This window comes from Triplophysa rosa, linkage group LG13 (assembly GCF_024868665.1).
Source record: "Triplophysa rosa linkage group LG13, Trosa_1v2, whole genome shotgun sequence".
In the NCBI taxonomy this organism is placed as follows: Eukaryota; Metazoa; Chordata; class Actinopteri; order Cypriniformes; family Nemacheilidae; genus Triplophysa; species Triplophysa rosa.
The window spans coordinates 9,974,456-10,002,294 of record NC_079902.1 but is presented as its reverse complement, the minus strand read 5'-3'; the positions used below and the strand labels follow the sequence as shown (position 1 = coordinate 10,002,294).

Here is a 27,839-nt window from a genome sequence, read left to right as displayed (position 1 = left end):
TCATAATAATAAGGAACTATGCTTCTAACCACAGCTCTAGACCTGTAGTTCCAACCACGCAACTTTGCGATGCAGCTTGAGATTGATCGCTGGAACGATGGTATTGGGAAACACTTAAAACGTTGAACTATACTGGAACGATGGAACTTGCGACCATAGTTGGCTGACGATGCTTTGGGAAACGCACCCCTGCATAGCATCATCTCAGAGAGCACTAGCTGAGTGCAGTGACAGACAGTCATGCTGGTGATGTGTGTGTTCCTTATCAGACCTCTTAACACAACATCTCTTCACCGGGAATCAAACACGTCTCAGTCGCTTCTCTTGAGACTCTCAAAGAACTTTTCTGTGAGGTACAATCGTTTTCTCTCTGCTGCATCTCCAGCACCTCACCTGCCTGATGTAAGTCAGCTGAGACCCTGAGGGCTGACTGCACTTTGGCAGATTCATGCTGACACATTTAACACGTGGCACTACGTCTTCATATATACATTCAGACTGCTGTGGACTGCACTAATGTTTATTGGACACTTCAGAAGAGCTTACTCACATCTGAGGGTCATTGGAGATTGGGGTCCTGCAGGGGTCCAAAATCATAATTTCTGCCTGTTATGTACCATATTAGGCACTGCCTTAGAAGTACTTATGCTGAGACTTTAAGGACGTTTTTGGGTTTAAAGGAATAGTTCACATTATTTCTGGGGCTATCACCATTTTACCCTTTAGCACAGAGCGCAGGTAACCTAGAATTAAAATGATACTAAAATTACATCATTACAGGACAAAAATGCATTAAAAATCCTATTTAAAAATTAGGGCTGTCAACGTTAACGCGTTAACGCATGTGATAAATTTAATTCAGATTAACGCGATAAAATATTTAATTTATTTTGTCATCCTTTGTCTAGCGTTACAATATACGTATAAGCATGCTCTTATTCGTGCTTGAATGAACAAAACCACACAAGATTATGTCAGAAAGCCCGTTTTGTCTAGTATTTTCGTAAGCACAGATTTCAATGTGTTAAATAAAATCCCAAATGAATGCAAAGAGTTGTGAAATTGGGAAAGGGCGTCAGATGTGCGTAGAGCGGCAGCTCTTAAAGGGGCCACATTCTTAAACCTGCTGCTGTGACTCCTGTCACTAATGTTAATCAAAGAACAAAAGAAAAGAGGTATTCAATGTGTTTTGTAGCTTTAATTGTGTATTTAATTTAGAATTTAGCATTAAAGACACCTGTTAGACATGATAGCTCCCAATTATACTGTACTTCAATGTCAAGTGGGTATAATTAATGTTAAAATAAAGAAAAATAATAAATTTAATGGAGACATCAGTTATAGTACTAATATCCGAATGTTGCCTTTCATTCATAAAATGATGTTCTAAAAAATCCCCCATGCACATGCATGTATTAGACACGTAAAATTGCAAGTGTCGGAACATAAGATGCATTCTATCTAAAAGCGAATGCTCACCCAGACCTGCCTGAAACGCCTCGTGTAACCACACCCCCACAAATAGGGGCAGTCGTGGCCTAATGGTTAGCGAGTCGGACTCGTGACCAGAAGGTTTCCGGTTCGATTCACGGGTAACAACTGAGGTGCCCTTGAGCAAGGCACCCTACTCCTACTTGCTCTCCGGGCTCTGCAGTGATAGCTGCCCACTGCTCCGGGTGTACTACTCACTGGATGGGTTAAATGCAGAGGTCACATTTCGGGTATGGGTTACCATACCTGACAAATAGGTCACTTTCACTTCACTTTCACAAATCTAAGTCAGTTCGTGGTATGATTTGACTAAGACCGCCCAAATGTATACGCAAATAAGGTGGGAGTACCTGTCAGTACAATTGAAAAGGAACCTGATGTTCCAAATATGGTAAGAGGCGTTACATTTCCATCACACGCTTGCAGTATTAGACCAATCACTACGCACTGGTTAACTGGCCAATCATAGCACACCTCGCTTTTCAGAGCAATGAGCTTTGTTAAAAATCTGAGAATTTCAGAGAGGCGGGACAAAGAGGAGATACAAACATGCACGGTATGTGGAAAATACAGCGTTTTTGAACCTTAAATCGTGTATACACATTACATTACATCTAAAACATACGGTAAAATTCATTTTAGCCCTGTCATATGACCCCTTTAAGTAAAAGGCCAAATATGCCCTAAATCGACAACATAATTTGTATATTTCATGTCATAGGTTTTGGAGGATGCTGCAGACAAAAATAATCTGCCATACAGTGCTGGGCCTGAGGAATAGCTGCACCAATTTTAACAAGTCATTAAGCCTATAAAAAGACTGCAGGCAACACAGCATTCCATTACCTCAATACGCCCTAGTTATTGACAAAACTAATCAATTCATGACCTTTATCCGTCCAAATCACCACATCTTAAATCTGCTAATCCACATACTGTCTGCTATAAACAGAGTTATTAATGAAGTCCCACGAACACTCTTAAGACGCCACAGACAGTAGTAGGTCTGTTTTGAGGTCTGTTTTTGCGGCAGCTCTGATTATTGTGTATCCTTCCCGTATGTTGACAGATGGGGTGGATCTAAGTGCTCTAAGTGCACGGCTGTTTGAGGGGCTCCTCTGGGGTCCGCCTCATCGGCACTGAGCCCGAGTGGCCCTGTTAAAAATGGATGAGAGAGAGGCATATGCATCACAGCGTGGCGACTCTCAACGCACTGACGCACACGTGTCCAATCGGTGGAACAGCAACAAACAAAGAGGCCCTTTGCACCGCGGGGCTAATAAAGCGCAGCGGTGCGAGCGAGGGAGAGGGGCTGCTCGGAATATGGAAGCAGATGAAAGGTAGGTCAATGTATATTCCCGTGTGTAGGAGCGGAAATGTTCTCCAGACACCTGCGCTCCCCCGACTGCAACACTCATGAGTCATTCATACACCGAACAGCACTCTCATAAAACATCCATCACTTTTCACTCTTGTTTAATGGAATCTAAAGAAACCGGTGCTAGACACTATATTTTGTATAACGCCCTTGTAATGTAAACATCACTGTTTTTACTGACACTACATGTATGTTTATTCGACGTCTGCGTTTTTATGTGCAATACAGTTTTAATAGTCTTTGCTCATCTGTAAGTCATCAGTAAAATTCTTTCTGTTGAAGCTTAGCAGATGTTGTGCAAGGACTATGATTTATTATGTGTATGAATGTGATGTCTATCAGATGTGTTCGCACAAATGTGATCTTTAAAACTAATGTAATTCTGTCAAGATGATGCATTCTTTCAATATGTTTGACATTGAAGGTTAATATCCATCTACAGTTTGGTACTATGGCGGAGAGAGAATAAGGTGGACAAATTTTGATTTGTCCCTCATTTTCTGGAGTCAAATTTTTTTTTTTGGTAATCAACCTTACGCCACATATTCATGTATACAAGAATGAAGAGCAAAGCTTGAGGCTAAAGCCCTACTTCATTGTGATTTGCTTTAATACAGTAGTAGAACGTGGAAATATCTTTTAGACCATCAGCTCTGAGGACTTCTGTGTCAAACACTAATTCATACTTCAAGATATTGTATATAGTATCCATGAAGTCTACATGACGTACCAGTACCGCGCCTAGTTTTACTCGCAATACTTTATAGCCCCTATTTAAATAAACATAAAAGACTTGATCTTTTTTCTGCTCATTAATATACTGTAAGTCATTCAACAAACATTTTCTGACAGCCGATTTTATTTAAAGTCCTGAATAACTTGCGCTCTTTGGATGAATATGTTTGCAAACCACAAGGGTACACAGTTCATATTTTATCTTTTGACTGATTCAACCATTTTCATCTCTTTGGCGATTTACACCTAAAAGGTGTTTTTAAAATGCCCACAGAATTCACAATATCTCACTCGGCTAGTTCTCAGCTTCATTCTCTGTGTGCTGAAAGCGGGTGGCAGGGATGCACAGATCTTTTAATGTGAGGTTCAGCTGAGGTTATTTACATACGTGTTCAGTCCCCCCGGGGTTGGATGAGACTGAATCAGCTAATGAAGTAACAATGCCCTGTAACCTGCTTTCTTTTCAGGAATATCAAGGGCAACCGTCCTGACAGAGTCATTAGAGAGAACGTTTGCATTTGGATTTCCCCTGTGTCTGATGTCTTACTGCTGATCTTGAGTCATTTTGGAGGATGGGCAACAAGCTTAGCTAATGCTTCAAGGTGACACCACATAAACGGCTAAATATATTCCTGCTGCTTTGTTTGTCTTGGGTTTAATCAGCTCTAGTTTAAAGACAAAGGGTGCTAATGAACTGTCAAAAGCACCGCCAAAGATGTGTGTGGTAATGTCTCCTGCACAAATATGACCCGCAGATAAGAAACACCTGTGCATTGCTGCAAATTTATGAACTAACTAACTAAATAATTACATAACCAACCAAACAAATACAAAACTGACTGACCATCCGACCAATCAACCAACCAAATAAATGAATAACTGACTGACCAACCAACCAACCAACCAACCAACCAACCAACCAACCAATCACTAATGTGAATGGCTGAAAATATATATGCATGCGTTATAAAGGGAGCCAGCTTAAAAAACTATTAAAGTAAGGAACCTATCATCTAACTAGAAAATCAATAAACATACAATTACATACAAAGAAATAAACATATACAACTGTGTCAGTCTGTGATGTTCTGTAAAAACAAATATTTTAATTATTTAACTTGTCGCCTTGGAATTATAAGGTTCTATCTGTAGGTTCTACAACTTATTTACATTAATAAGTTTAGTTCTTTAGATTGTGTACATTTTGGGACTTTTTTAGAAAACAAAAAGTTTTTTCTACAAAGTCAAATGGAATGCAAAAACTTTTAAATTAAAAATAGCAAAACTGCTCAGAAAGCAGATAGAGCCTTATAATGCCAAGGCGACAAACTAACTAAATAAATACATAACTAAATAACCAACCAACCAAATAAATAACTTACTGACTGACAAACCAACCAACCAACCACTAATGTAAATGGCTGCAATTATGAAAGCATGTCTTATAAAAGGAGCCAGGTTGAAAAACAAGCTAACTAACTAATGAACTAACTAAAATAACTGAATTACCAACCAACCAACTAAATAAGTGACTGACAAACTTGACCGACCAACCAACCAACCAAACGAACAAATGGTATTCAGCTAACCAACCAATCAGCTAACTAGCAAAACAATAAATGAAGGGTTTGGATCCAAAATGAGATAACTCTGTTTTTATTGTGTTTTATTGCGTTAGTTAGCTGTATTTATTTGGGCTCAAATCAAAACAAACCATTTGCAGTTTGATTGATATTAATTGGAATGCACAATAAAACTAACATGACTTAAAAAAAATTTTTAAACGGAGTTATCTCATTTGGGAACCAAACTCTTCAAATATACAGTGAAATACAGAAAAATAAACAAAAACAACTGTGTTAGTCTGTGATGTTATGAAAAACGTACATGTTTCAGAAAAGCTACAAATGGCTCACGCACAGTATAACTATTTCCACATATTAATAGGTAGAAAGCATTGTAAAAATGGCACCCTTCAGCTGTACAGCCTGTGTAAAGGATACTCTTATGCAGCCAAGTGCCCAGATCTCTATTAAACCAAACAGCAGGAACTCAAGAGTTTACAGTTACACTTCATGTCTCATATATGAAGCCCATTCAAGATTCACTCACCTACTGACCATGAGCAAAATGTATTTTACTCCAAAGAAAGACTTTAACCTGATATAAACACCCTTAAAGGCACTTTTAGTGCTTAGCATTAGCTAAGCAATGTTTTATACTATTGTCTGATGTCTACTTATGACGTTCGCGTGGTTTTTACATTCGAAAACATCAAAAGTAATAGGCTATTTTCTACCCTGGTTTTGAGGCCGGCTGGAGAAACGCTCGATTTTTAAGGGAGGGCTGCATAGAAAACTTGGAAGTAAACGCCCACTGCTATGATTGGATTGCAGCTTGCGTAGTTGACTTAGTTGGAGCCTTCTGTGAATTTGGTTAGACACGTAACGTTACTCAAATTTCTACTCAAATAAAACCTTGAAAAATGATATATGAGCCCGCCAAATCACAGAGATGCCGATTACAATAATTACAAATGACTAGGAGGTCCCCACGTAATACTATCAGGGCATATCAAGCGATCTCTAACAAAGCAATAGTGACGCATAGTACAAATATGTTTTACTCACATAAGCAGTATTGCTGCGCCATTCCTATCGGATCCAATATCGACGGCACAGCACTGCTTTTTAATTTTAGTCTCTCCGACTTGTTCAAGGAATCCGCGTTGAAATGAAGCGAACAAACGCTCAATGTTTTCCCCACGTGAGCTGGAACGTCTTTAAAAATGAACTTCAACCACGCATTCCTACTGTCGGAATCCGAAGGAAGGTTACGCAGAGACTGTGTTCTTCCACAACCAGGCACTGCACAATATTTTGCGATCTTTAACGGCATGATGCTTACACTCGCTCTATCCGGTTCCGTGCAGCTTGTGTTCAGAACTGTCATGCGTGAACCAGTGGGTGGGCCTCGAGAAGTAGTCGTTGATATTCTTTCTGTGGAGGCGGTGTTCAACCTATCTATGATAGGTGCATTCCAGGACCTGCCGTTCGCTGAGCCTGGTGTCAATAACAGTTGTAATCTCAGTAACAAGGGTGTTTTCAGGTTTGACACTTACAGGATGTTCGCTTGAATACGATTCCCTCTTATATAACAAAAGCTCGGTTTAAAATTGTGGTCCTAGTTCACTGCACCTTTAACAGCTGAATGGTAACAAAAATGTCAGTACAAATGCAAAACTGTAATCAAAAGCTGCTCATGTGATTTCAATAATGAAAAAAGGATTTTCAAAGTTGCATTCGTTTACACTTAACATGAGTGATACGCGCAATCACATTAAAACATACATTTGCAATCAAATCGCTGCACGGCATATCCAACATACATCCAACACATCAACACACAACATATGCTGAATATATAAGTATTTGTTGCTTATAGCCATTTAAAATCAAATCTCTAAAATAAATAAATTTGCATGTAAAATAATTTGTTTGCACAATAACCAAAAACACATCTGCAGGAAGTGGGACAGGAAGTATATTATTATAGCATTATTACAGGATCACAATGACTGATTTGATGTAGCGTGATGATAGGGGAAATGACAATAAAAATGATATATGAAGAAGTGAGGAATTTGGCTGGACTCACCTCCACCTGTTGGCAAATTTGGATGAGTTTGGCCATCTGGTTTTCCAGCTCACTGTTCCTCTTCACCAGATTGGTTAAGTTATTCTCCAGGGTTTGCTGTTGAAAAGAAGCATACAAGACATTTAGAGAGAATGAATCACTTGATCACGCTGACACACTCACAGACAATGTTTTTCTATTCATCTTGTCAAGATATGTCATAATTACACCATATGAATTGTAAACTTTAAGTTAATGGAATAGGTCACCCAAAAATGAAAAGTCTGTCATTTTTATTCACCCTTATGTTGGTCAAAACAACATACGATGTTATTTTTCTATGAAACTGAGTTTCAAATGTCATTAAAGTAATCAGACAAAAAGATGGTAACAAACCAACAAAATAACATTATGGTTTTGGAATAACAATGACAGAAATAATAATGACAGAATTTAATTTCCGAAGGACTGAAAATATCAACAAGTTCAGCAATGCAGTATTTGAAACAAAACTGGAATTTAAAGGGAAAACTCCATCACAAAATACACCCGCTTTGATGTATCTGTTCTTTTCGTGAGCAGCGGATTCTCTTTTGTCACCGCTCACGATTCCCTTACATGAATCAAGTAAAAACAGTGCGAATGGTAATGTGTATGTGTGCATGGATAAATGAGTCCACAGAGATCCCACAAAGACGGATTAGATACAAAACAAGCAACTAACAGCAAATTAGTTCCACATCACAACCACTAATCGTCACTAAAGAGAAAACTGCGCGCTGGGCCGAGACTTTCACGCTGGGGGGAAGGGTGTCCTACATCACGAGCTCTAGTGTCCACTGTGAAACAGGTTTACAGTAAATGCATTTTAATATGACGTTTGTGGACAGAACCTGCTAGTTGGCGCCATTCAAACACCCATTAATTAGCTCGGATTATAAAGGAAAACACGAAAAACTACGGAGTTGACCATCACTGGAGCTGTGACGTCACTGTGGTGAGTGGCGGACAACAGTATCATTAGATAAAAAGTTGCACATGCTTCACAACAAACACAAGATTGAAACATAAATTTCAGAAAGCGCTTGCCATGCTACACGGCCAGCTGCACGAAGCGACGACGCCAGAGCGGGGCGAAAGAAGAAAGAGATGGAAACGCGGTGTTGAGATGATATTAATGACATGAGCACAAACAAAAAGCAGCCCGGGCGGACTGAACAGCAGAAGCGATGGGAACGGCAACATGGCATACAAAAGTGACAACACAGCCTTTATGTACTCTTGTTTGGTGTTGTTTGGCTATTCATGCATGTGTGATGTAGCCTGACCCTGTCCACCTGCCTGTCCCGTACACCCCAAATGTGGCCTGAATCGCAGTCTTGCACACATCCAGTACAAAAATTGTAAAAGGCAGCCGGTGACTCACCGCGGCGCTCGTCTTTGATGCCTCCATAACCGCTTCAGAAACTCTGGCAGGACTCACTTGAAAAGCCTATGAACACACACACATACACACAGTGCCTTACTGGTCTTGGCCCACTTTGTGACGTCAGAGCTGTATGATCGCCCCTTGAATTCTTGAATTCAGCCCTTCTCTCTATATCTCTGTCTGCCAGTTCGAGCACCTCGGAGCAGGCGAGGGTGTCTATATCAGACTGCCTATTCTCGGCGTGGATGGCTCGCTATACTCGTGGGCTGGTTGCGTCAGGCAGTCGCTTGGTGTATCAGCGTTTTTAACATTCCAACTCACCCGGCAAGGACAGATGGGGGTCATTAATTAAAGACTGAACAGTCGAAGATGATTTATACATCAAAACCAAGCATCACCTCCCAGGGGACAGAAGACTGCCGGGGGAGTGCGAACTCGGGAGCCCGATTGGAGAGAGAGGGCGATAGAGCGAGAAAGTAAGGGAGAAAGAGAGGGAGTAAAGAAAGAAATGAGTGAGAGAAATGACGCTGTAATGGCCTCAGGACAGCAGGATTGTTGCGGTTCGGGCAGAAAGAGACTGAAGTTCACTCATTAAAGCAGACACTAGACTTCAAAGACAGACAGCCATGCAGGAGGAAGAGAGAGACGAGAGGGTACTACATAGAGCGTAGTTAAAAAAGATGATGAAGAGAAAGAAAGATGCATAAAACTCATATTTAGCAAGTGCAGTGCTGCAGTACACATTGACAAAGCACAGGCTTGATAAAAAAGATTGTGGAATGACCATGGGTATGGAGGACTAAACCTGCAAAAATAATAAATAAATAAATGTATAAATAAATAAATATATAAACGAATAAATGTAATAATATGAAAATAAATAAAGGAATGAATGGTTTGATAAAACAAAATAATTTGTTTTAGCTATTATTGATCTTAGCTTTAACTTTTTTTTTCATTTTTTAAATTGATTTATTATTTTCTGTGTCCATTTTTTATTATTTTTTTATTATTAGATTATTTTATTTATCATTTCCTTTTATTTTTACATTTATTTATTTATATGTTTATTTATTTTTATATTTATTTATTAACGCATGTATTGATTTTTCCACTTTTATTTATTTATTCTTGAATTTATTCTTACTTTTCTGTGTCTTGTATGATAATTAGATGGTTGGTCTTGCCTACTATTGGTTCAGCGTAGATTGAAGCATTTGATCGATTACTCTTGACTTGTTTTGGACTAACGTCACGTCACTCACTGATCTTTGCTTCGTGTATAACGTTAAGTAACTATGGCAGACGCACAATTAGCTAGAGAGTTACGGCATTTAGCCAATGAAGTCGATAACCATGCATCAAATGACTATGTGTTATTTAGATTAGATGCGCTTATTGATGTTTTATTACAGATTGATGGCGAGATAAATGACGAAGTTCTTTCTCAGTTGTTAGCCTCTTTGCAGCACATTCAACATCTGCACGAGTCAGAGTCCCTAATTTTACCTTCGTTAAAATTCTAGCAGTGTTGATGAGATGCAGTTCTTCAGCATGGATCATATGACAGTCTATGAGGTAAAGTTAACGTTAAAACTCCGGACAAGTTAATAAAAAAAAAGGGATAAAGTAAGGTCATCACATAAGGTAACGGCCCAGATACCAAGTAAAAAAATACAGAATATTATATATAAGTAGCAGTTTGATGCTCTAACAGCAGGCGCCGCATGCTTCAATAGCCACACTGTTTTGGGTCAGACCGACAACAAATCACCAAACAAGATTTAATCCTGAGGCGAGAAAACAGACTTCATAGTGGGTGTATTTAATTATTTCGAGATCTTCGCTCTAAATGTTTTGAAGCCTACACAATGAAGAAACACTGCAACGCTTCACTCGCGACGCTGACAACAGGCGGTTGAGTGGATGCGTGTCAGCAACCAAAAGCCTGCTGGGAAATGTCGCTCGCGCTGGATAATGCTCCACACCGGCGCTCTCTGGAGACTGGCAAACTCGGTCTAATGAGAAGCCACTGCTGTTTCTCACCAGCCTCCGCTCTGCTAATTAATTAGACAGAGTCGTTTAATTCAGTCTACACTAGCCGTGTTTCAAGCTTGTCTGGGGACTGCCATTAAGCTTTAACGGGGTCGACGATGCCCCCATCAAAAAAACAAGAATTCAGTCCTGTGATGGCATGTTTGGACCCTTCATCAAACAGTCTGGAGGGACTTTCTTTTCATTTAAATGACACGGTACAGCTGAGGTTGTAAAGCCCAGGTGGATTTTCATGGGAACATCCTTTTCCGGACTCCGCGGTCTCTAATAAGACAGTTGTAGAGAACATCTGCATAAGCCACTGGGAACGGATAGACCATTTCATAGCCTGGAGACCGAATGCAAGACGAGGTGTTCCTCTACAGACTAACCAGTTTGAAGGTTAAAGGGACATGAATGACTCGCTCTCATGAGGAATAATAATCCCTTTAAGGGAATGTGTTCAGGCAAAACAACTCAAGAAAAAATCTTGTTAATTATGCCCAGCAAGCACATTAAAGCAAAATGAATCACTTAATTATTCAATAAAAATATGAATTTACTGCTCAGTTAGATGAAAGTTAGTATTACCCAGAAATATGTCTCGCAGCATGTAACTCGGCACTGCCCAATGTGAAGCCTCAGCTTCACTACACTGCCACTGCAGACAAACGTTTCTCAAACAATAAAACACAGACACTCAGTTAGAGATGTTTTTGTCCTTGGTGAGGGAAGATTACGCACACGCACTGTACAACGTGGAGCATTCATTATTCTTAAAATGCATGTGAAAAAAGTCTGATAGCTGAGACTGGCAGACAAAGAGGCAAACAGCTTAGGACCATTATCTCCTCTTACTGTGTGCCTGGGAGGCGGATATTGGCATCTGTTTGAGAGAGGAACACCGAGGTCACAGCTAATGGCTGTTGTGGAGCAGGAGAGAGGGTCATTTAAGAGAGGGTCATAGCGTAAATCACGCAAAGCTGAAGAAACTGCATGAAAACAAACCACGGCAAAGGCTGAAACACAAAAAGGCAGGGGATTCGAGGGGCTCGGTTGCAAAAAAATGAGCATGCGGTTTATTTAAAACTGAGAAACTTCTTTCACACTTTTTGAAAGATCCGTCTTCTCCTTTTGACTTTGAACCGTGTCTGAACTCAACCCTGAACGCTGAAGACGAACTTTGAGCATGACGTCCTCGACAGACAGCGTAACAAATGTTTTCTACTGAAAATTCATTTGCAGAAACAAGGCTTGGCACATCTGCCATTGAGTTAAGTGGTATCAATTTAGACAAGCATGGGAAAGCTGAAAAGTGACTCACGTGACACGTCTGCTAAACGGCTTTACATTTCATTCGTGCAACACAATTAACTGCTGTACATTTCGTAGGGGATTCGAAGGACATCTTCTCTGGAGCTGTCCTTGCGGCTAATTTTATTCTTAGGAAAACGCTCTGAACGTTCACTCGGGCTTCAGCTTTGTAAAGTGTACACAAGCGTATACAGCTGCACAACTTAAATCATCACCATTAAACAAGCGGTGTTATGAATTCAAGGTGAGAGAGGGTGGAGACATGTAGCACGAGAGAACGACAGCCCTCGACATCATAAATTATTGCAGCTGTGCACAGACTTGAGTAACAACAACAAATCTACAGCTGATGGTTTTGTATGGTTTATTGTTTTCGCGGTCAGCTCACGCCCTGGAGATATTCAGGATGCAGTAAATCATTTCACTGTGCAAGCCTCAATCAAAATGAATAAACGAGACAACGTGTTTCGAAGTTGGAGTTATCCTGGAAGCTCACAGCAATGCTAGTCTGTTTTTTTTCTTTCTGCACAATAATAATTTACTCAATCTGTGGAAGAGGTTCAGACGTAGGCAAGTTTCCTTGCAAAGCATATGCATTTTGAGATCCTTTTCTATAGATTATAACCATTAATGTATTTATTTATTTGTATATATTATTAGATATTAGACACTTTACCCTTAACAGTGATTTTTATTAATCTAATGTTATAGACATTTTCTTCTAATTTTAGTAGATCCTAAAATATATTTAGGCGTATTTAGGACTGTCACGATTATGAAATTTGACTGACAATTAATTGTCTGTTTTAGAGCTTTGACTTTTAATTATCATACATTTTTATTCAGCTTTGAAACAACCATATTGTTCTGAATATAAGACTATGTTCTTTTTCTTGGAAATACATAGGAAAAGATTGGGTCATCATACTTAAGGTTTAGGCTTTTACCTGTCAATAATACAACCCCCAAATACTTGTAAATAAAGTAAATCGATCAGGTGTGAATTGAAGCCACCATTAAAATGCTATCAGTCATAGAAAAGCTTCTAGTTTGTTTTTTTCTCACTTGCAAGACTACAATAAAAGTTTACTTCTATGTTAATGAGATTTTGGTAGACTGGTTTTCACACTGAAATAATATTAAATTGTACTGCAGGTTATTTTTATGGTATATGCTTTAGTTTTTTTAAGTGATTGTGTTGTGGTGGTTCATTTTACAAGTATTACCATGCTTTAGTTACAATACATACAATAAAATATGCAATATGCAGATGCACTACAGCTCCCCCTAGTGTCTTCTATAGAGATGTGCAATAATTGCGATGATCTGAAACCATCGCGATGAGGTCCAACAATCGCGATGAGAAGATTATCGTGACAGCCCTGGGCATATTAGCTTTACCTCTATTTCTTCAATAAAGGACAACTTAAAGGGACAGTTCATCCAAAAATAAAAATTCTGTCATCATTTACTCAACCTCGAGTTGTTCCAAATCTGCATAAATGTCTTTGTTCTGATGAACACAGAGAAAGATATTTGGAAGAATGCTTATAACCAAACAGTCCTTGGCAACCACTGACTAGTAGGAAAAATTACAATGGTAGTCAAAAGTGCCACAGAACTGTTTGTTTCTCAACATTCTTCAAAATATCTTCTTTTGTGTTTAACAGAACACATTTTTCTTACTATGGTTGTCAGTGGTGGCCAAGAACTGATTGGTTCCAAGCATTCTTCCAAATATCTTTCTGTGTTCATCAGAACAAAGAAATGTATACAGGTTTGAAACAACTTGAGGGTAATTTTTGGGTGAACTGCCCCTTCAAGTATCACATTTTACCTCACTCTCACCAACCAGTCATACATATTCACACTTTGAACGAGATCTCACATCATCATTTGTAAGTGGGAAGCTTTGTCAGCCACAGCGGTACAATTGTCCTGTTCAGGCAAATTTGAGCTTCCTCTTTATATTTCCTCCTACAATTTTATCACTCCTTTGAACAACTAACACAACTAATTCAATCAACCTTTGCGGACACTTAGCCCAAATCCTTCAGAGTACGACCTGTCGAGGGAAAAGCCTAAAAACTAATGTGACCTCCTTATGTGGGTGAATCTCAAATCCATAAATCCATAGATTAGCAATATCCCGGCAAAAATGACTTAAATGAGATAATAAGAAGAATTCCCCTTCTTTAGACAGAGCATGTGGGCAGGCATGTGCAAGGACCTGCCATCTGAAACCTTCAATAGCGGATGAAGAGTGAGTCATGCTGTCGTCCTGCATCAGGAGGAGACCTTCTGTCCCCTCACTCGACACACACTGTCCATCTCACTGTCTCACTGTTCTACGACCGCTAAGAAAGAAAGGAGAAACATAGCCAGGAGCAGAACAGGGTTTGAAATCCTCTTTAATCTTCTCATACTGTACTTCACACATTCTGCAATATGTTTAATATTCAGACTACATTTGGAGGTAATAACAGCTGATTTCAGATTAAAGCGTCTGCTAATACATAAATGTGAATGTATCACTGTATATCACAATGTAAATCAGACTATGCACAAACATTCCTATTGATATATTTGGGGTTTGTAAGCATCACCACAAAGGATGCTGCTCTACTGTACCTCATGCAACCAAAAATGTGAACATTTCTGAAAAAAGACGAGAAACAACAAAAAAGAGATTTTAAAAGCAGCCACCTCTAACACTAAGGGCCCTATCGTACTCGGCGTACACTCGGCGTACACTCGGCGTACACTCGGCGTAATGCGGCGCAAGGCGCAAGTGTTTTTGCTAGTTTCAGCCCAACGCAGTTCTCATTTTCTCGTCCCGCGCCGTGTTGTTTAAATAGCAAATGCATTTGCGCTCATTTGTGCGTGCTGGTCTAAAAAAGAGGTGTTTTCAGGCGCATTGTTGGCGGGTTGCTATTTTGAGGAACTGAAAATAGACTGCTCCATAGACCAACTCAAACCTGGTCTAAAGTCAAAAGCGCAATTTTTTTTCAATGTAAAGAGCACTTTCACTTTACTTATTAGACAGAGGGAAGCGCAGCAGCACACAAACATGCCAAATATAAAAAAATAAATGAATTACAATGTAAAAGATTATTATTGTGTACATAGCCTAGAGATAAAAATACAAGTTGTCCTGTGGATGGTCTGCTCGTGCGTGAGGTGAAGCGCTTCCTCTCTGGAGAAGCGTCCAGTCTTTGCTCGTGCAAATTCCGCCGTGTAAATAGCGAATCCGCCATGGCGTGAGCGCAACTGGCTCTTAAAGGGAATGAGAGATGAGACTAAAGCGCCGTGCGCTTTAGACCATGCGCTTAGATAGTGAAAATAGGGCCCTAAATCTCCAACCTCGCTGTAAACCTGAGCTGTACGTGAAGGTGACATTGAATTCAGGCGGCCACTGCTCTTGTAGTCTTTCCTCGGGAGTCTGTGGAATACAGAATGACTGCACACAGTAAAAACTCCTCTGAAGTTTTCAAAGGCGGATAAAAAGGAACGCAGACGCCATGAGTGACAAGTGCGGCTTTCTTCAAGGGTTCACAGCAAAGCCACGGCCTAGTTTTCAAACCGCGGGAGATTTCGATGGCCATTTGAGATACACAAACAGGGCGGCTGTAGTCTTGTAGACAGTGAAACTACCGTAGCTCCGCTCGCAACTACCGTCTGCGGCGTCTAATTGGCTACATAAGACTGAAAAATGCCTCTGATGGGCTTTTGAATGCTCTGGATGATATTCTCCGAGCTGCGCGGCACTTTATGAGATATTCTGTCAGAACTGTGTGAAACGAGTTGTAAAACGCAAACGAAGAGAGGAGAGCTATAAAGTAGGACAGATGCCGTCTGCACAGTCGTCCTGATGTCAAAACAACTGCAGCGCAAAACAAATGAATACTACGTCTTAAATAAATAACAATACCAAGGAATGCTTACAAAAGATGATCTATTATAACACTTTAATAGATGTCAGGACTGAACTTCTGGAACTTCAATTTCTCAACTACAGTACCCCTTTTCTTAAATAATAGAAGATGGGAACGCTTCTATCAGTGCGTTTACATAAATATTCTTCCTCGACTGTTTAATAATCCAACAATGTGTAGGCCTTTTATAGAGAGGTGAGAATTAGTCTATTACTCCAAGTAAATGAAATCAGATCAATTCTTTTGTATGTTGACTAGACTGTAACTCCCATCAGTGTGTCTAAATGAGCGCTGCTTTATCATTCTCTCGGTGTATTCTGCAGCGCTGGCAGCTCATTGGAGTCCTAATGAGTTTAATGTGAAAGAGCAATGACCTGCGTCCCGCTAGTAAATGAAGCGTCTTCTGTAACATTTGCTGAACTTCTGTTAAAGATGAACTGCTAAAGTCCATAATACACTTACTGGCTAAAATATACCGATGGCAGTAAATAAGCTGTTCAGTTTGCAAAATGTACACCAGAGAACGTTTCACAATTAATGGTCTGATATGTAAATATTACTTTCTTACATTATATCTGCACAGCAAAGCAAGCGACACATCATCAGCAAAGTCTACGTGGCAAGAGTTGCTTGCTTGTAGGATGTATGGTGTTACACAGCATCCTTGACAACAAAGGTAGCAGAAACATCTAAAATATACGACCAGATTTTCAGAAATGAATTCCAGGCCCTGATCAATAGCTAGCCTAGGAATTTCATTAGCTGTATAGCTGCTTAGTCAGAATGTGGGAATGTGGGTACAAATGCATTTTATAGTGCATACTACCTGGGGACTGGTGCAGATGGTGGCTTCTCAAACAATGGAGTGACTGATGAGAGAGTGAAGAATCCATGCATGAAATCTTGGAATTACAATGAGCTGGATTCATTATCACACACTCCAAAGCTTTAATATGTATTGATGTCTTTTACTACGAGAGATTTCATGATTTCACAGCATACCAGAATTCATATAGTATAACATTTACTCAGAGATCAAGATTCTGTGAGTCGTTAGATTCGGCAAAATACCTTACATAAATATTTTTTCTGACATAAAAGCCCATTTTAGACAGTTAGTTTTAGATGGGAAGGTTGCGCAATCCAATATTTTAATTTGGAATATGATATCAGCATCTTTTCTAAAATCAGAATCAATGGCTCTTAAAGGTGCTGCGTGTAATTTCTGTGAGTAGTGCTACGATAGAGTGAGCCGTTGGTTGCAATTCACAACCTCACCACTAGATGCCGCTACCTTTCATACACCGGACCTTTAATACTGATTTATACTTGTTGATTACTATCAACAATGACAAAATTCATCAGTTCGAAGACCAAGCTATTTAATAAAGTAGCAAACGATACAAAAATATATATAGCCGCGGAAAACATTAACGGACGATTCCAAATTTTCATTTCAAAATAGCATTTCTAGATATATTGCGACCATTACAGCCCAGTGTCTGTTGTATTTTAACTAATCAAACCTCAGGAGAGACAAAGTCAAATTCAACAGCAAAGTGAAAGACTGACAAGACACATGAAAATTGTGATAATAGGTTATCACATAAAAAAATCATGTTTGAATGATATACAAATATTATTGCATTGGTTAAAAGTGATTATGAACTTGTTTTGAGTTCTGAAGAAATACAGAGCATTTGTTTTGTTATCTTGACTTGTTTCTCCAGTTTTTATTTTCTGCAAATAAATGCAAATAGAAACAATATTTTTATTTGAAATTTGGTAAAAAATATTGTTAGTAGTTCACAGAATGAATCAAAAACGACCATTTAACCTAAACATATACTTATAAAATAGTACATTTTAAAATCAGAAAAAAGTCTCTGAAATCTTAATTTTTTCCACGGCTGTATACAGAATATGAAGCACACCAAAGCTTCAAAAACATGAAATATTTAATAACGGACTCTAAAAAAAATATTTGAGAAACAAAAATATATGGTTACCAATTAAACACCTTGGATTATATAATGGCCTAATACTGAAACATCTAATATGATTTTCAATATGCAGTACTATAGAAATACAATTTTTTTTGCAAAAATTAGCCGCTTAAAAACATTTTATGACTAAATATAGACATGCTCAACTTAACCATTGCTACATACATTACAGGTACGTATCCAGTGCAAACTAATGATATGCATTACATATTTCCACTGTAACATTTACTGCACATATATACAGGGAATACAAACAAATCCTATTAAAATATGATTTAACAAGTCATTCTAGATCTACAAGTTATGACAAATTTTCATTTAATAATCGTCGTTAACTCTTCATTTAATAAACCCTGTTATATAATTTTAGAGGATTCCACAAACTCCATTATTTAAACAAAGAAATCCAGCAATTATCATCATAGTACAATAATGATCTACATACAACCCAGGATGCTGAAGGTCTAAATCAGCCGGCCTCCAATAATTTTACAAGCCGAGGTGGGAAGAAACACTACTTAACTTCACATTGCTTATTCAAACTGATATGGAAATGATTTTGCATTACAATGTGATTCAGAAAGTACAATTATGTAGACAGCGCAAACTATTTTTACCTCAGGTTCTTATCTTCTAGAATGATTAGCATGCGCTGCACAGGCTTAACGCTAGCGTGGAGATAAACAGAGTGTATAAACACTGTTGAGATTCTCGTGTGTGAGGCTGCATGGCAGATTTGTTGAACCCCAGGCTTTTTGGCTCTTGCACATTATGGACAGATGATAGGTGACACAACCATTCTTAACAGGTCATTAAAGGTGGCATACTAAATATGAAGTGGACATGGGCAGATTGGGCACAGAACAATGTAGCTTGGGACTTAGAGCCAAACTTGTTTTACGGACCTACCTTGCTAACTAAATATTATCACAATTCCTAAATTTCCCTTTTTGAGTGAACTACACCTTTGCATTTGTTCTTTATCTTGTCTACTATTTCCAGTGACCAGTGATAAGATCCCTGTGGTCCGTCCAGCTTCTCGGCTCATTGGCAGCATCAAAGATAAGCTTAAGGGGAAAAGTAGGGGAGGAGAATCTTGTCACGGTCGATGAGTGTCCCGGGCAGGAGAAAGAAGTTTGATATTCCTCAGGGGTCGAGAAACACGGTGAACGTGCTCGTGGTCTCACGCTCCCGGCTCTTGTTTTCTCCTAAGAGAGGCAACATTCTTGGCAGCTAAACAGCAAGCTTCAGTCATGCCGGACAAGCTGGAATGTCCACAGCGACCACTGCATGATGAAGAACCTCCACAGGAAATTCCTACCTTGGACTGTCTACTGACATTCCAGCTCTTGGCGGAAATGCTCCAAGCATCCCTAGTAGAGATAGCGGATGACCCATGTCCTCTAGGCCTTGAACGTTTGGGATCAGAATAGCTCGGAGCAGAACGGATGCTCAGCAATTTACAGATTTCTGAGGTTTGAAAGCATGAGCGGAAAAGATGGAACGGGAAGGCATTTTTATCCGTGTTTGACCGTACGGTGTAGCATATATGGAAAGTATTAGCAACTGCAACTTGATCCTGAAAACTACAGCTTGACTAAAATGGAGGAATGCAGATAAATGTCACATCAAAGTTTAAATAAAACCAACACAAAATGAATACCGCAGTGAGATTTTCGGCTGATCTCTGCTACAGAAAAAAAAACTAGGGTAATGCTAGTCCAGGGTTTTCTAATAAAGGGTTTTTTACAGTTGTCCACCTAATAATGATTTTAGGATGATTTACATTTTGCTGCTGTCTATCTGAAACCTCGAATCTTGTCATAAATCTTTATTATTAGTCACCCTTTATGTTTGTCACTCGGTTTTGCAAATATCTAACCAATAAAAAGTACTAAAAAGTGCTTGCCAACTTTGACAACACCGTATACAGTATAATCGTTCAAAAACTACAGTGTTTTTTCCATTTCCTGAAAAACACCAAATATGGACATTCGAGGGTTTGGAAGAACAGCGACGGGACCTCAAAAGCTGTTTGATATGCCAAGAATATATTTTTTTACAAATTCTAGGCAAAGGGTTAGTTTGGCTACTTTGAAGATGCTTAAAATATAATTATTTAGATTTTAGTCACAAAATAATTACCACAATTAGCCTACATTTCTGTGTTATTCCATAGTTTTAATGAGTTTACTATTATTCTAAAATGAAAAATAAAATAAATGAGTAACTGACCCTAAAGCTTTAAATGGTGGCATACATTTAATTGATCCAAGTGACGTTCAAATAAGGGAGTATTTAACTTTTTTTAAACATGGATCACATTTAAAAACATTAAGAACTATTCAACATGCCACATGTATGATTGTCATGGTAACAGCAGTGTCTCATCTGTGTGGAACTGTGTCCTATTCAGAGGGAAGTTTATGTCGGTCCTCCAAAAAAAATGTGGGTATGCATATTTTCTTAATAGCAACATTAATGCAACCTTCAAATTACTATGCTACATACAATTATTTTTTGCATTAAGCATCTTGATATTACACCTTTTTTAATATTTTGACATACTGATATTTTGACTTCATGGTTGGTACAGCACAGCCAATTTACTGTATTTTGTAACAATACCATATATCCTATATATTCTAAACAACATATTTATTTGTCACCTTTACTTTGCCTCCCTATATTTACTGTAAAGCTGCTTTGACACAACCCAATATTGCATTGCTGAAATAACTTTATTTCAAAACAAGACAGCTATAGCGCAAACGTCTGTGTCCGACACCACAACAGGTGAAATATAAAATAAAACTAGTACACAGGTGCAGAAGAGTCTCCATGAATAACTAATACAAAAATCCCATTTCAAAGAAGCTAAGAGTGAGTGGAATAATCACTACAACCAAAGCCACTACAGCTTTTAATCCCCTCTCAGAGCATTAGTGATTCATTCTATCATGTATGTGAGTGAAGATGATATGCGAGGTGCCGTGCACATCACAGCACAATGAAGAGAAACACCACATCCAGAAACCCCTAAACATGCAGACCAGAGTGAAGAGAGGAAGAGACGGTCATTCACATTTCTAAGGCTGATGACTCCACTTCACCGCTTTTAAAAGCTTTTGCCATTCATTGTGTATGGGGGCTGCAAGGTTCAAAGCAATTTAATAACAGGCCTCTATTCAAGATAACTTCTCACTAAATCTCTGTAGCATGCACCACACACAAATATGTCAGCACGCAATCGTGTGCCAGGTATCCAGGTGCACCTGCAGGAGATTTAAAAAAGGCCAAAAAGCTCCAGAACACCTCTGAACGCCTCCATATGGAAACAACTAGCACTTGTGATACACTCGCTCTCTCACACAGCTGCAAAGCACAGGCACATCTCCATACAGATGGAGGGGAAGAGAAAGGGGACATTTTATGTTCCAAAAGCAACAATAGCAACAAAAACCATCAAAACACCTGCTAGGTCATTTTGTAGTAATAGACAACAAGATTTTGGGAAGTAACTAAAGTAGCACAGCTACTACTTTTAAAATATTTCAGTGAAAGTAGCTTTTTCAAAAAAACTCTTCAAGACTGCTTTTTGTGTAAAATTGTATTGCAGGTTCGCAGCCAAGTGAATTTACGTATTAACCGAACCCATTTGTCTAAAATGTCAAGTCTCATCAAGCATTTGGGAAGTCTTGTTGAAACAATTCTTTTGGACAGTTCAATGAAGCGAAAAGAAAAAACGGTTCACTCTGTTCATCATACAGATGGTCCACCTGCATTTTATAAATTTCATAGTGTTACAGAATACAATTTTCATAAACTTGACAATGTTGATCAAATAAAATGAGGTAAAATGCCATAGTTCATCACATTATAAATATAAACATTTGATTTACTACTTTTATTAGTGTTATAGTGCAAAATAAGCTGTTTATACTATCAATAATTGTAATATTTTTGGTATAGACCACTATGCAAGATGTAAACACTGGTCAACCAGAACTTCCATTTTCATTTTATTTTTTAAAATATTACAAATGTTACGGTTATAAATGCTCTGTTGGTTTTTTTTTTGTGTAGTGTTACAAAACTGAAACAGTAAGTTCTTCTGGACTAGCGTCAGACCATAGTTGTTTGTCTTATGTATATATTTGTAAAAACATCCTTTTTATTTTGATCAAATTTTTAGAAAAGCAAGACTTAATTTCTTGGGACACTTTGCTTCTCAAGTGTATATGCTGATTTAAGATTTTTTTACATTTCTCACTGAAAACAAGACAAAAATTAAAAATCAACTTTTGCAAGTGTAAAAACGTGTCATCCCTAATAACTTCCATATTGCCGCCTGAGTAAATTACCCTTTTATTAAATGACAACTGGCTTGTACATGACAAGTTACAGTTTCAAATAACTTTCTTAACACTATTTGAATAAAAGCCAGTTTTGGGTCACAATCTGTCTCATGACAGGTTTAAGCAGCACCAGTATGTCCAATATGAGTGTATTTTTCATTACCCTCAATGAGACCTATCTTCCTAGCGCTTACATTTCTAATGGCATGGCACATTTCCTTCTGCATTATCTCCTCTGAACACCTGGAGCTAAAGGATGGCCAAAACCGGCCAGATATGGCTGCAGTAGCAAATCTGAGGTCCTGTGGAAGAAAAGCCCACTTGATATTAAACACCTTTTTTCAGCTGACTTGCTCCTCTGGCCTTTTAAAAAGCTCTTTTAGGAGCATATTGAAAGTGACCCCAGTGGCCCACTGATGCTCGCTGAATGCAGCCGAATTGGTGGAGTTGGTGTCTGTTGAGCCGGGCTCATATATCTGTAAGAAGATAGACAGCTTCCCTAAGGAGCTTAGAGTAAGAGGCCCAAGCGCCAAACGGGGTGGAACTTTAATCAAAGCTGACTGCTGCGACTTGCAACTTTTCCAAAATAGAAATTAAGCCTTTAATCACAGCGTTTTTCATATTTTGTGTGTTTGGCCCTGTGCGTTCGCTAGAGCGCTGTCATGCTTTCAAGGCCTCGCTCTCCGGCGTTCCACATGTGAGTCACGTTCAAACGCAGGAGACGGGTGTGTGATCAATAAGATGATGGAAAACGCTCGCTGAGCGGTGCGGAGAGCCCAAACATAATGTTTGTCTTGCATGCTTCGGAGTTGAAGAGTGTGTGGAGAGGCTATGATGAGTTTCTAAAAGAAGTACATCTGATTAGCTCATTGAAGTAAAGCACGCAATGACTCGAGTACCTGCTCAATCAATTAGCGGCCTGTAACAATGTTAGCGAGACAAATCACCCACAACGGACACAACAACCGCTTCCAAAGCCGCCCTTCAACTCCCAAGCAGCTTCCGCTCTGGATCTGCACTAAATGTGACTCGGAGGATGTTGACTTGAAAATGGCAGAGCTCATCTAAACGCACAGAATCATCATCCACCGTGAAGCTCACGCACAAACAGGGATTTCTCATTTTACTCGAGCCGCAAAAAGATTAAAAGTTTGAAGCCCTGAGCTCTGACAGCGCTTCTCTCTCTCTCAGGTTGTGGATTGGGAGTTCAAAGTTAGACAGGTTCAAAGCTCCAGCGGGGGAATATTCAAATAAGCTTCTGCAATGTAGACACAAGCCCCAATATGGATGTTAGTTCACAAAACTGCATTAAAGCACATTCTAAGCGTAGTTTCCTAAATGAAGGCTATTACAAGTAGCGTGCAGAATGTGTCCAAGCATTTTAGGCGTAAGATGTTATTATGGACCGAACATTCCAGCGAGTAATTTAAACTGGAGGTAATCCTCTCATTCCGCCGGGATTCAGAGAGGAAATTAAATGTCGATCTGGATGCTGTAACCTTTGTATAATGGCAGGTTCCCTGCGAGAGGACCTTTGGACAAAAGGAGAGCAACTTTCTCAGGTATCGACTTTCTGCGTGCCACAATGAACTTCATCTGGCACAATCGACGCAGCAAAGCTGCGTTCATTTTCACAAAACCATACGGGGCCAACGTCAATGATCGGAATTTCCTTTATGTGAGCTGGTGTGAACAAAGAGGTCAGCTGGGATAAAAGATCACAGGCAGATCGCATGTGCCCACTATACCTGACGCAGTCAATAGCTGTCTATTCATAACAGCGAGATTACGATGGTGTAAAGGCCTCTACGTGGGCTCATATGAACAAATCCACCCCAAGAGAACTCGACTAGCATGCACAGCCCCAACCTGTCCGTCTCCTGTAACTTGAATCTGCCGAGAACCACAAGACCTATAAAGATTTGTTATGATGCTATTAAAATAACAACCCAGATCGGATGTAATTCTGGCTGTTGTCGAGTATCCCGCAGCTGTGAATAATTATACTGTGTATGTGTACTGAAACAAAGAGCTTTGCTCGGGGTTGAGAGCTCGGTGACTCCAATGAGCTCATGCGAGCTTCTGTATTTTAGCCCTGATTCAGCAATCAAGTTCTTTGTAGCGGGTCAGCATTGTGTTTCAGCGTTAAACAGAGAACGGCTTTAGGGACTGCAGACTCATCTGATATGATAATGACTTGGGCTCAGTGGAACAGCTGGCCAGTCCTGGCTGCTGCTATGCAGGAAGCACCTCACCACGAGAGCGAACAAATATTGGGTAAAATGAGTGAGTTTGATGCTAATGAAATGAAATTAGTTTACTAAAAGAAAACTTTGTGTAAGTAATGGTTACGAAACATCATGTGGGACAGCAAAGCTTTTATGAAGGAGACTGAGGAATGTCGGTATGGCAAAGAGCCAAGCAAATATAAAAGGCATCTTGATTTGAATTGTAGGGAAATATATCACATATCGAGCAAGTCGCTGTTTCAATAACAAAAGCCTAACCGAATAATATCCAAGTAATACATTTTTAGTTATCAGAGGTAGTATAAAGGAATAGCTTACCCCAAAATGAGAATTTGTTGTTTTGTGAGACAAAAAATACTAGTTCATATTTTGCAAAAAAGTCAGAATCTTCCTAAGGTAAATAGCTAACTATAGAGGTAGATATGTGGAAATGATATAAAGGGACAGTTCACCCAAAAATGAAGATCATTTATTCACCCTCATGTCTTTTAAAACCTGTATATGATCCATGGAACACGAAATTAATTTTTTTGAGAAATGTTTTGTTTCCATACAATGGAAGTCAATGGGCTCCAAAGTTGTTTGGTTACCAACATTCTTCAAAATATCTTCTTTTGTGTTCTGCAGAAGAAAGAAAATCATGCAGGTTTGAAATGACATGAGAGTGAGTAAATGATGACAGAAGTTTCATTTTTGGGTGAACTATTCGTTCAGTCTTTACTGTACTTTACATTAAGCTATAATATGTTTTCAAAAACTAAAATTACTTGCACAGTGGCATTTTGAAAAACCTTCTAAAAAAAGAAAAAGTAACTTTTATATTTTAGGTAAACAATTCCTTTTAAAACAGCTGAATAAACATGTTGTGGGCTTACCTTAAGCTTGTCGAAGCGATCGCTTAGCGAGGTGACCTGGTGCTCGCGGTGTCGTCCCACCAGCTTGCAGAGAGCGCAAATCAGCTGGTCGTCCACCACACAGTACATGTTCACTTTCTCGTTCTCATGCTCCAGGCAGGCCAGTCCACGCAGCTGAGAGTCTGCCACCGGCTCCACCAGACGATGGCTGGTGAAGGGCTTCTTATTAGGGTGCGTGGCCCGCAGGCAACGGTCGCAGTACGAAACCTCGCATGTCACACACGTCTTCACCGCCTCACGTGGTGGCTCCTGATCGCAGAACTGGCAGCCGACGCGCTCTACGGACATGGCGCTACCGGCAGGGCTCCCCCGCGCGCTCCCACCGAGCGTGGCACTGTAGGGCCGCGGCCGGCGACTCTCGTTGGGGGAGTTGGGCCCGCTGACAGAAGCCTTCTGGAAGCGGTCGATGATGTTTTGCAGCGTCACATTGCGCTTTAAGCCCTCCAGGCCGCGATGATTGAGCGTGATGACGTAGCGGCAGGTGGGGCACTGGAAGGCGGAGATGGACTCGAGGGGCTTGGTGCCAGAGCAGTGCGAGACCAGGATGCGGTGGGCGCAGTTGAAGCACAGGCTGTGGGCGCAGGGCAGCAGGAGGGGGTCCTCAAACAATTCCAGGCAGATTGGACACGTCAGCTCCGACTCCAGTGTTTCCATCTTCAGTTGAACCGATCTAAAGGTGACATCAAATCCCACAGAAGCTGGTCAGTCACCTGTGCGGCGGATAGCTACGGGTTAGTGGCAAGCAAGTTAAGCACGGCAAAAGCAGCGTAAAGAGATTTTCACATTCAAAGCAAATAAATCGCATAACTTGCGATTTTAAACAATTATTTTAAAGGGGAAAATCTCTTTAACTTTAAGCAGTTTGGTTAATGATAGCAAGCACATATTTGTTTAACAACAAAGCACTGTTTTGGCACAACAGTGTTAGCAGGCTTAAAGGGACAGTGCACCACAAAATAAAAAATCCCTCATCATTTATTCACCCTTATGTTGTTCAAAACCAGTATATGAGTTTGTGGAACACAAAAGAAGATATTTTGAGAAATGTGTCAGTGGTTGTGTATTCATACAATGGAAGTCAATGGAGGCCAGTGTTGTTTGGTTACCAACAAACTTCAAAATACCTTCTTTTGTGTTCTGCAGAAGAAATAAAGTTTTGATTGACATAAGGCAAGTAAACGATGAAAGAATTTTTGGGTGAACGATCACCTTAATAATGGTTTTATATATACAGCCGCGGAAAAAATTAAGAGACCATTTCAGAGACCGTTCTTCTGATTTTAAAATGTACTTTTTATAGGTATGTGTTTTTTGTTTCCTTCTGTGAACTACTAACAATATTTCTCCCAAATTTCAAATAATAATCTTGTTTCTTCGAAATAGAAAATTGGAGAAACAGGTCAAAATAACAGAAAAGATGCTGTGTATTTTTTCAGACCTCAAATACTGCAAAGAAAACAAGTTCATATTCACTTTTAAGCAATGCAAAACTAATACTTCTATATGTATTTAAGAAAAGTTCAAAAAATATGTTTTATATGATAACCTTGATTGTATCACAGTTTTCATGTGTGTGTCATGCTGTCAGTCTTTCACATTGCTGTTGGATGACTTTGTCACTCTTGAGGTTTGATTTTGTTGAAATTCAACAGTCACTGGACTGGAATGGCCACAATACATCTAGAAATACTTGAAATTGAAATGAAAATTTGCAGTGGTCTCTCAATTTTTTCTGTGGGTGTAGATAACACTATAAAGATAGCATAAAATATGACCGGTTCAAAAAACAGTAAAAATGCAGCTTACAGTAAAGACGGCTGTGCTGAGATATTACTACAGGTTTTGGGCTTGAGAGTAAAGCAATTGTGAGTGAAGCGCACAGACAAACATGAGCACATACACACACACACAGGTTGCGCTTCAGCTAAGCAATCAATGTCATCAAGCAACATTTTCTCTCCCCATCAAGTCACAAGCAATATAATGCATCACTTCCTCTAAGACTGTTTAAAAGAAAGCAAAAACCCCTGAACGAAAACACTCGACAAGTATTTTCCTGCTCTGTAATTGTTAACCACACACGACTCCTGCCACATCTTTGTAGTTTAAATGAAGTGGGTTTAGCACATCAGTTTCTGCTTTGATGAATATGAATGGGAAGAAATCAGCACAGCCATCACAGAGCACAACACCTGTACATCCAGCCTTTATTTTGAATCGCTTTATCTTGGGTGTTTCTTGTCTAGAACTAGTAATGTCAGTGTTATGGGTTTGATTCCAGGGAATGCATGATTATCAAAATGTATACCTTAAAAAGGTATTAAATTTTCACCTAAAAATGTGAATTCTGTGATCATTTA

The 27,839-nt window shown here is 39.3% G+C and overlaps 1 protein-coding gene across 5 annotated transcripts in view; it reads right to left on the bottom strand.

Moving 5' to 3' along the window:
* The window catches only part of mid2 (midline 2), a 137,491-nt gene that overhangs the window by 34,786 nt on the left and 74,866 nt on the right, over positions 1–27,839 (bottom strand). For 2 of the 5 annotated variants that reach the window (XM_057349532.1, XM_057349533.1), the window contains exons 2-4: positions 25,441–26,189; positions 8,667–8,732; positions 7,262–7,357 (exon numbers count right to left, since the gene is read on the bottom strand). In XM_057349532.1, the coding sequence (XP_057205515.1) occupies positions 7,262–7,357; positions 8,667–8,732; positions 25,441–26,133 (855 nt within the window). In that variant the 5' untranslated portion in view covers positions 26,134–26,189. The remainder of the gene's footprint in view (positions 1–7,261; positions 7,358–8,666; positions 8,733–25,440; positions 26,190–27,839) is intronic. The other 3 variants (XM_057349531.1, XM_057349530.1, XM_057349535.1) reach the window with 2 other exon arrangements.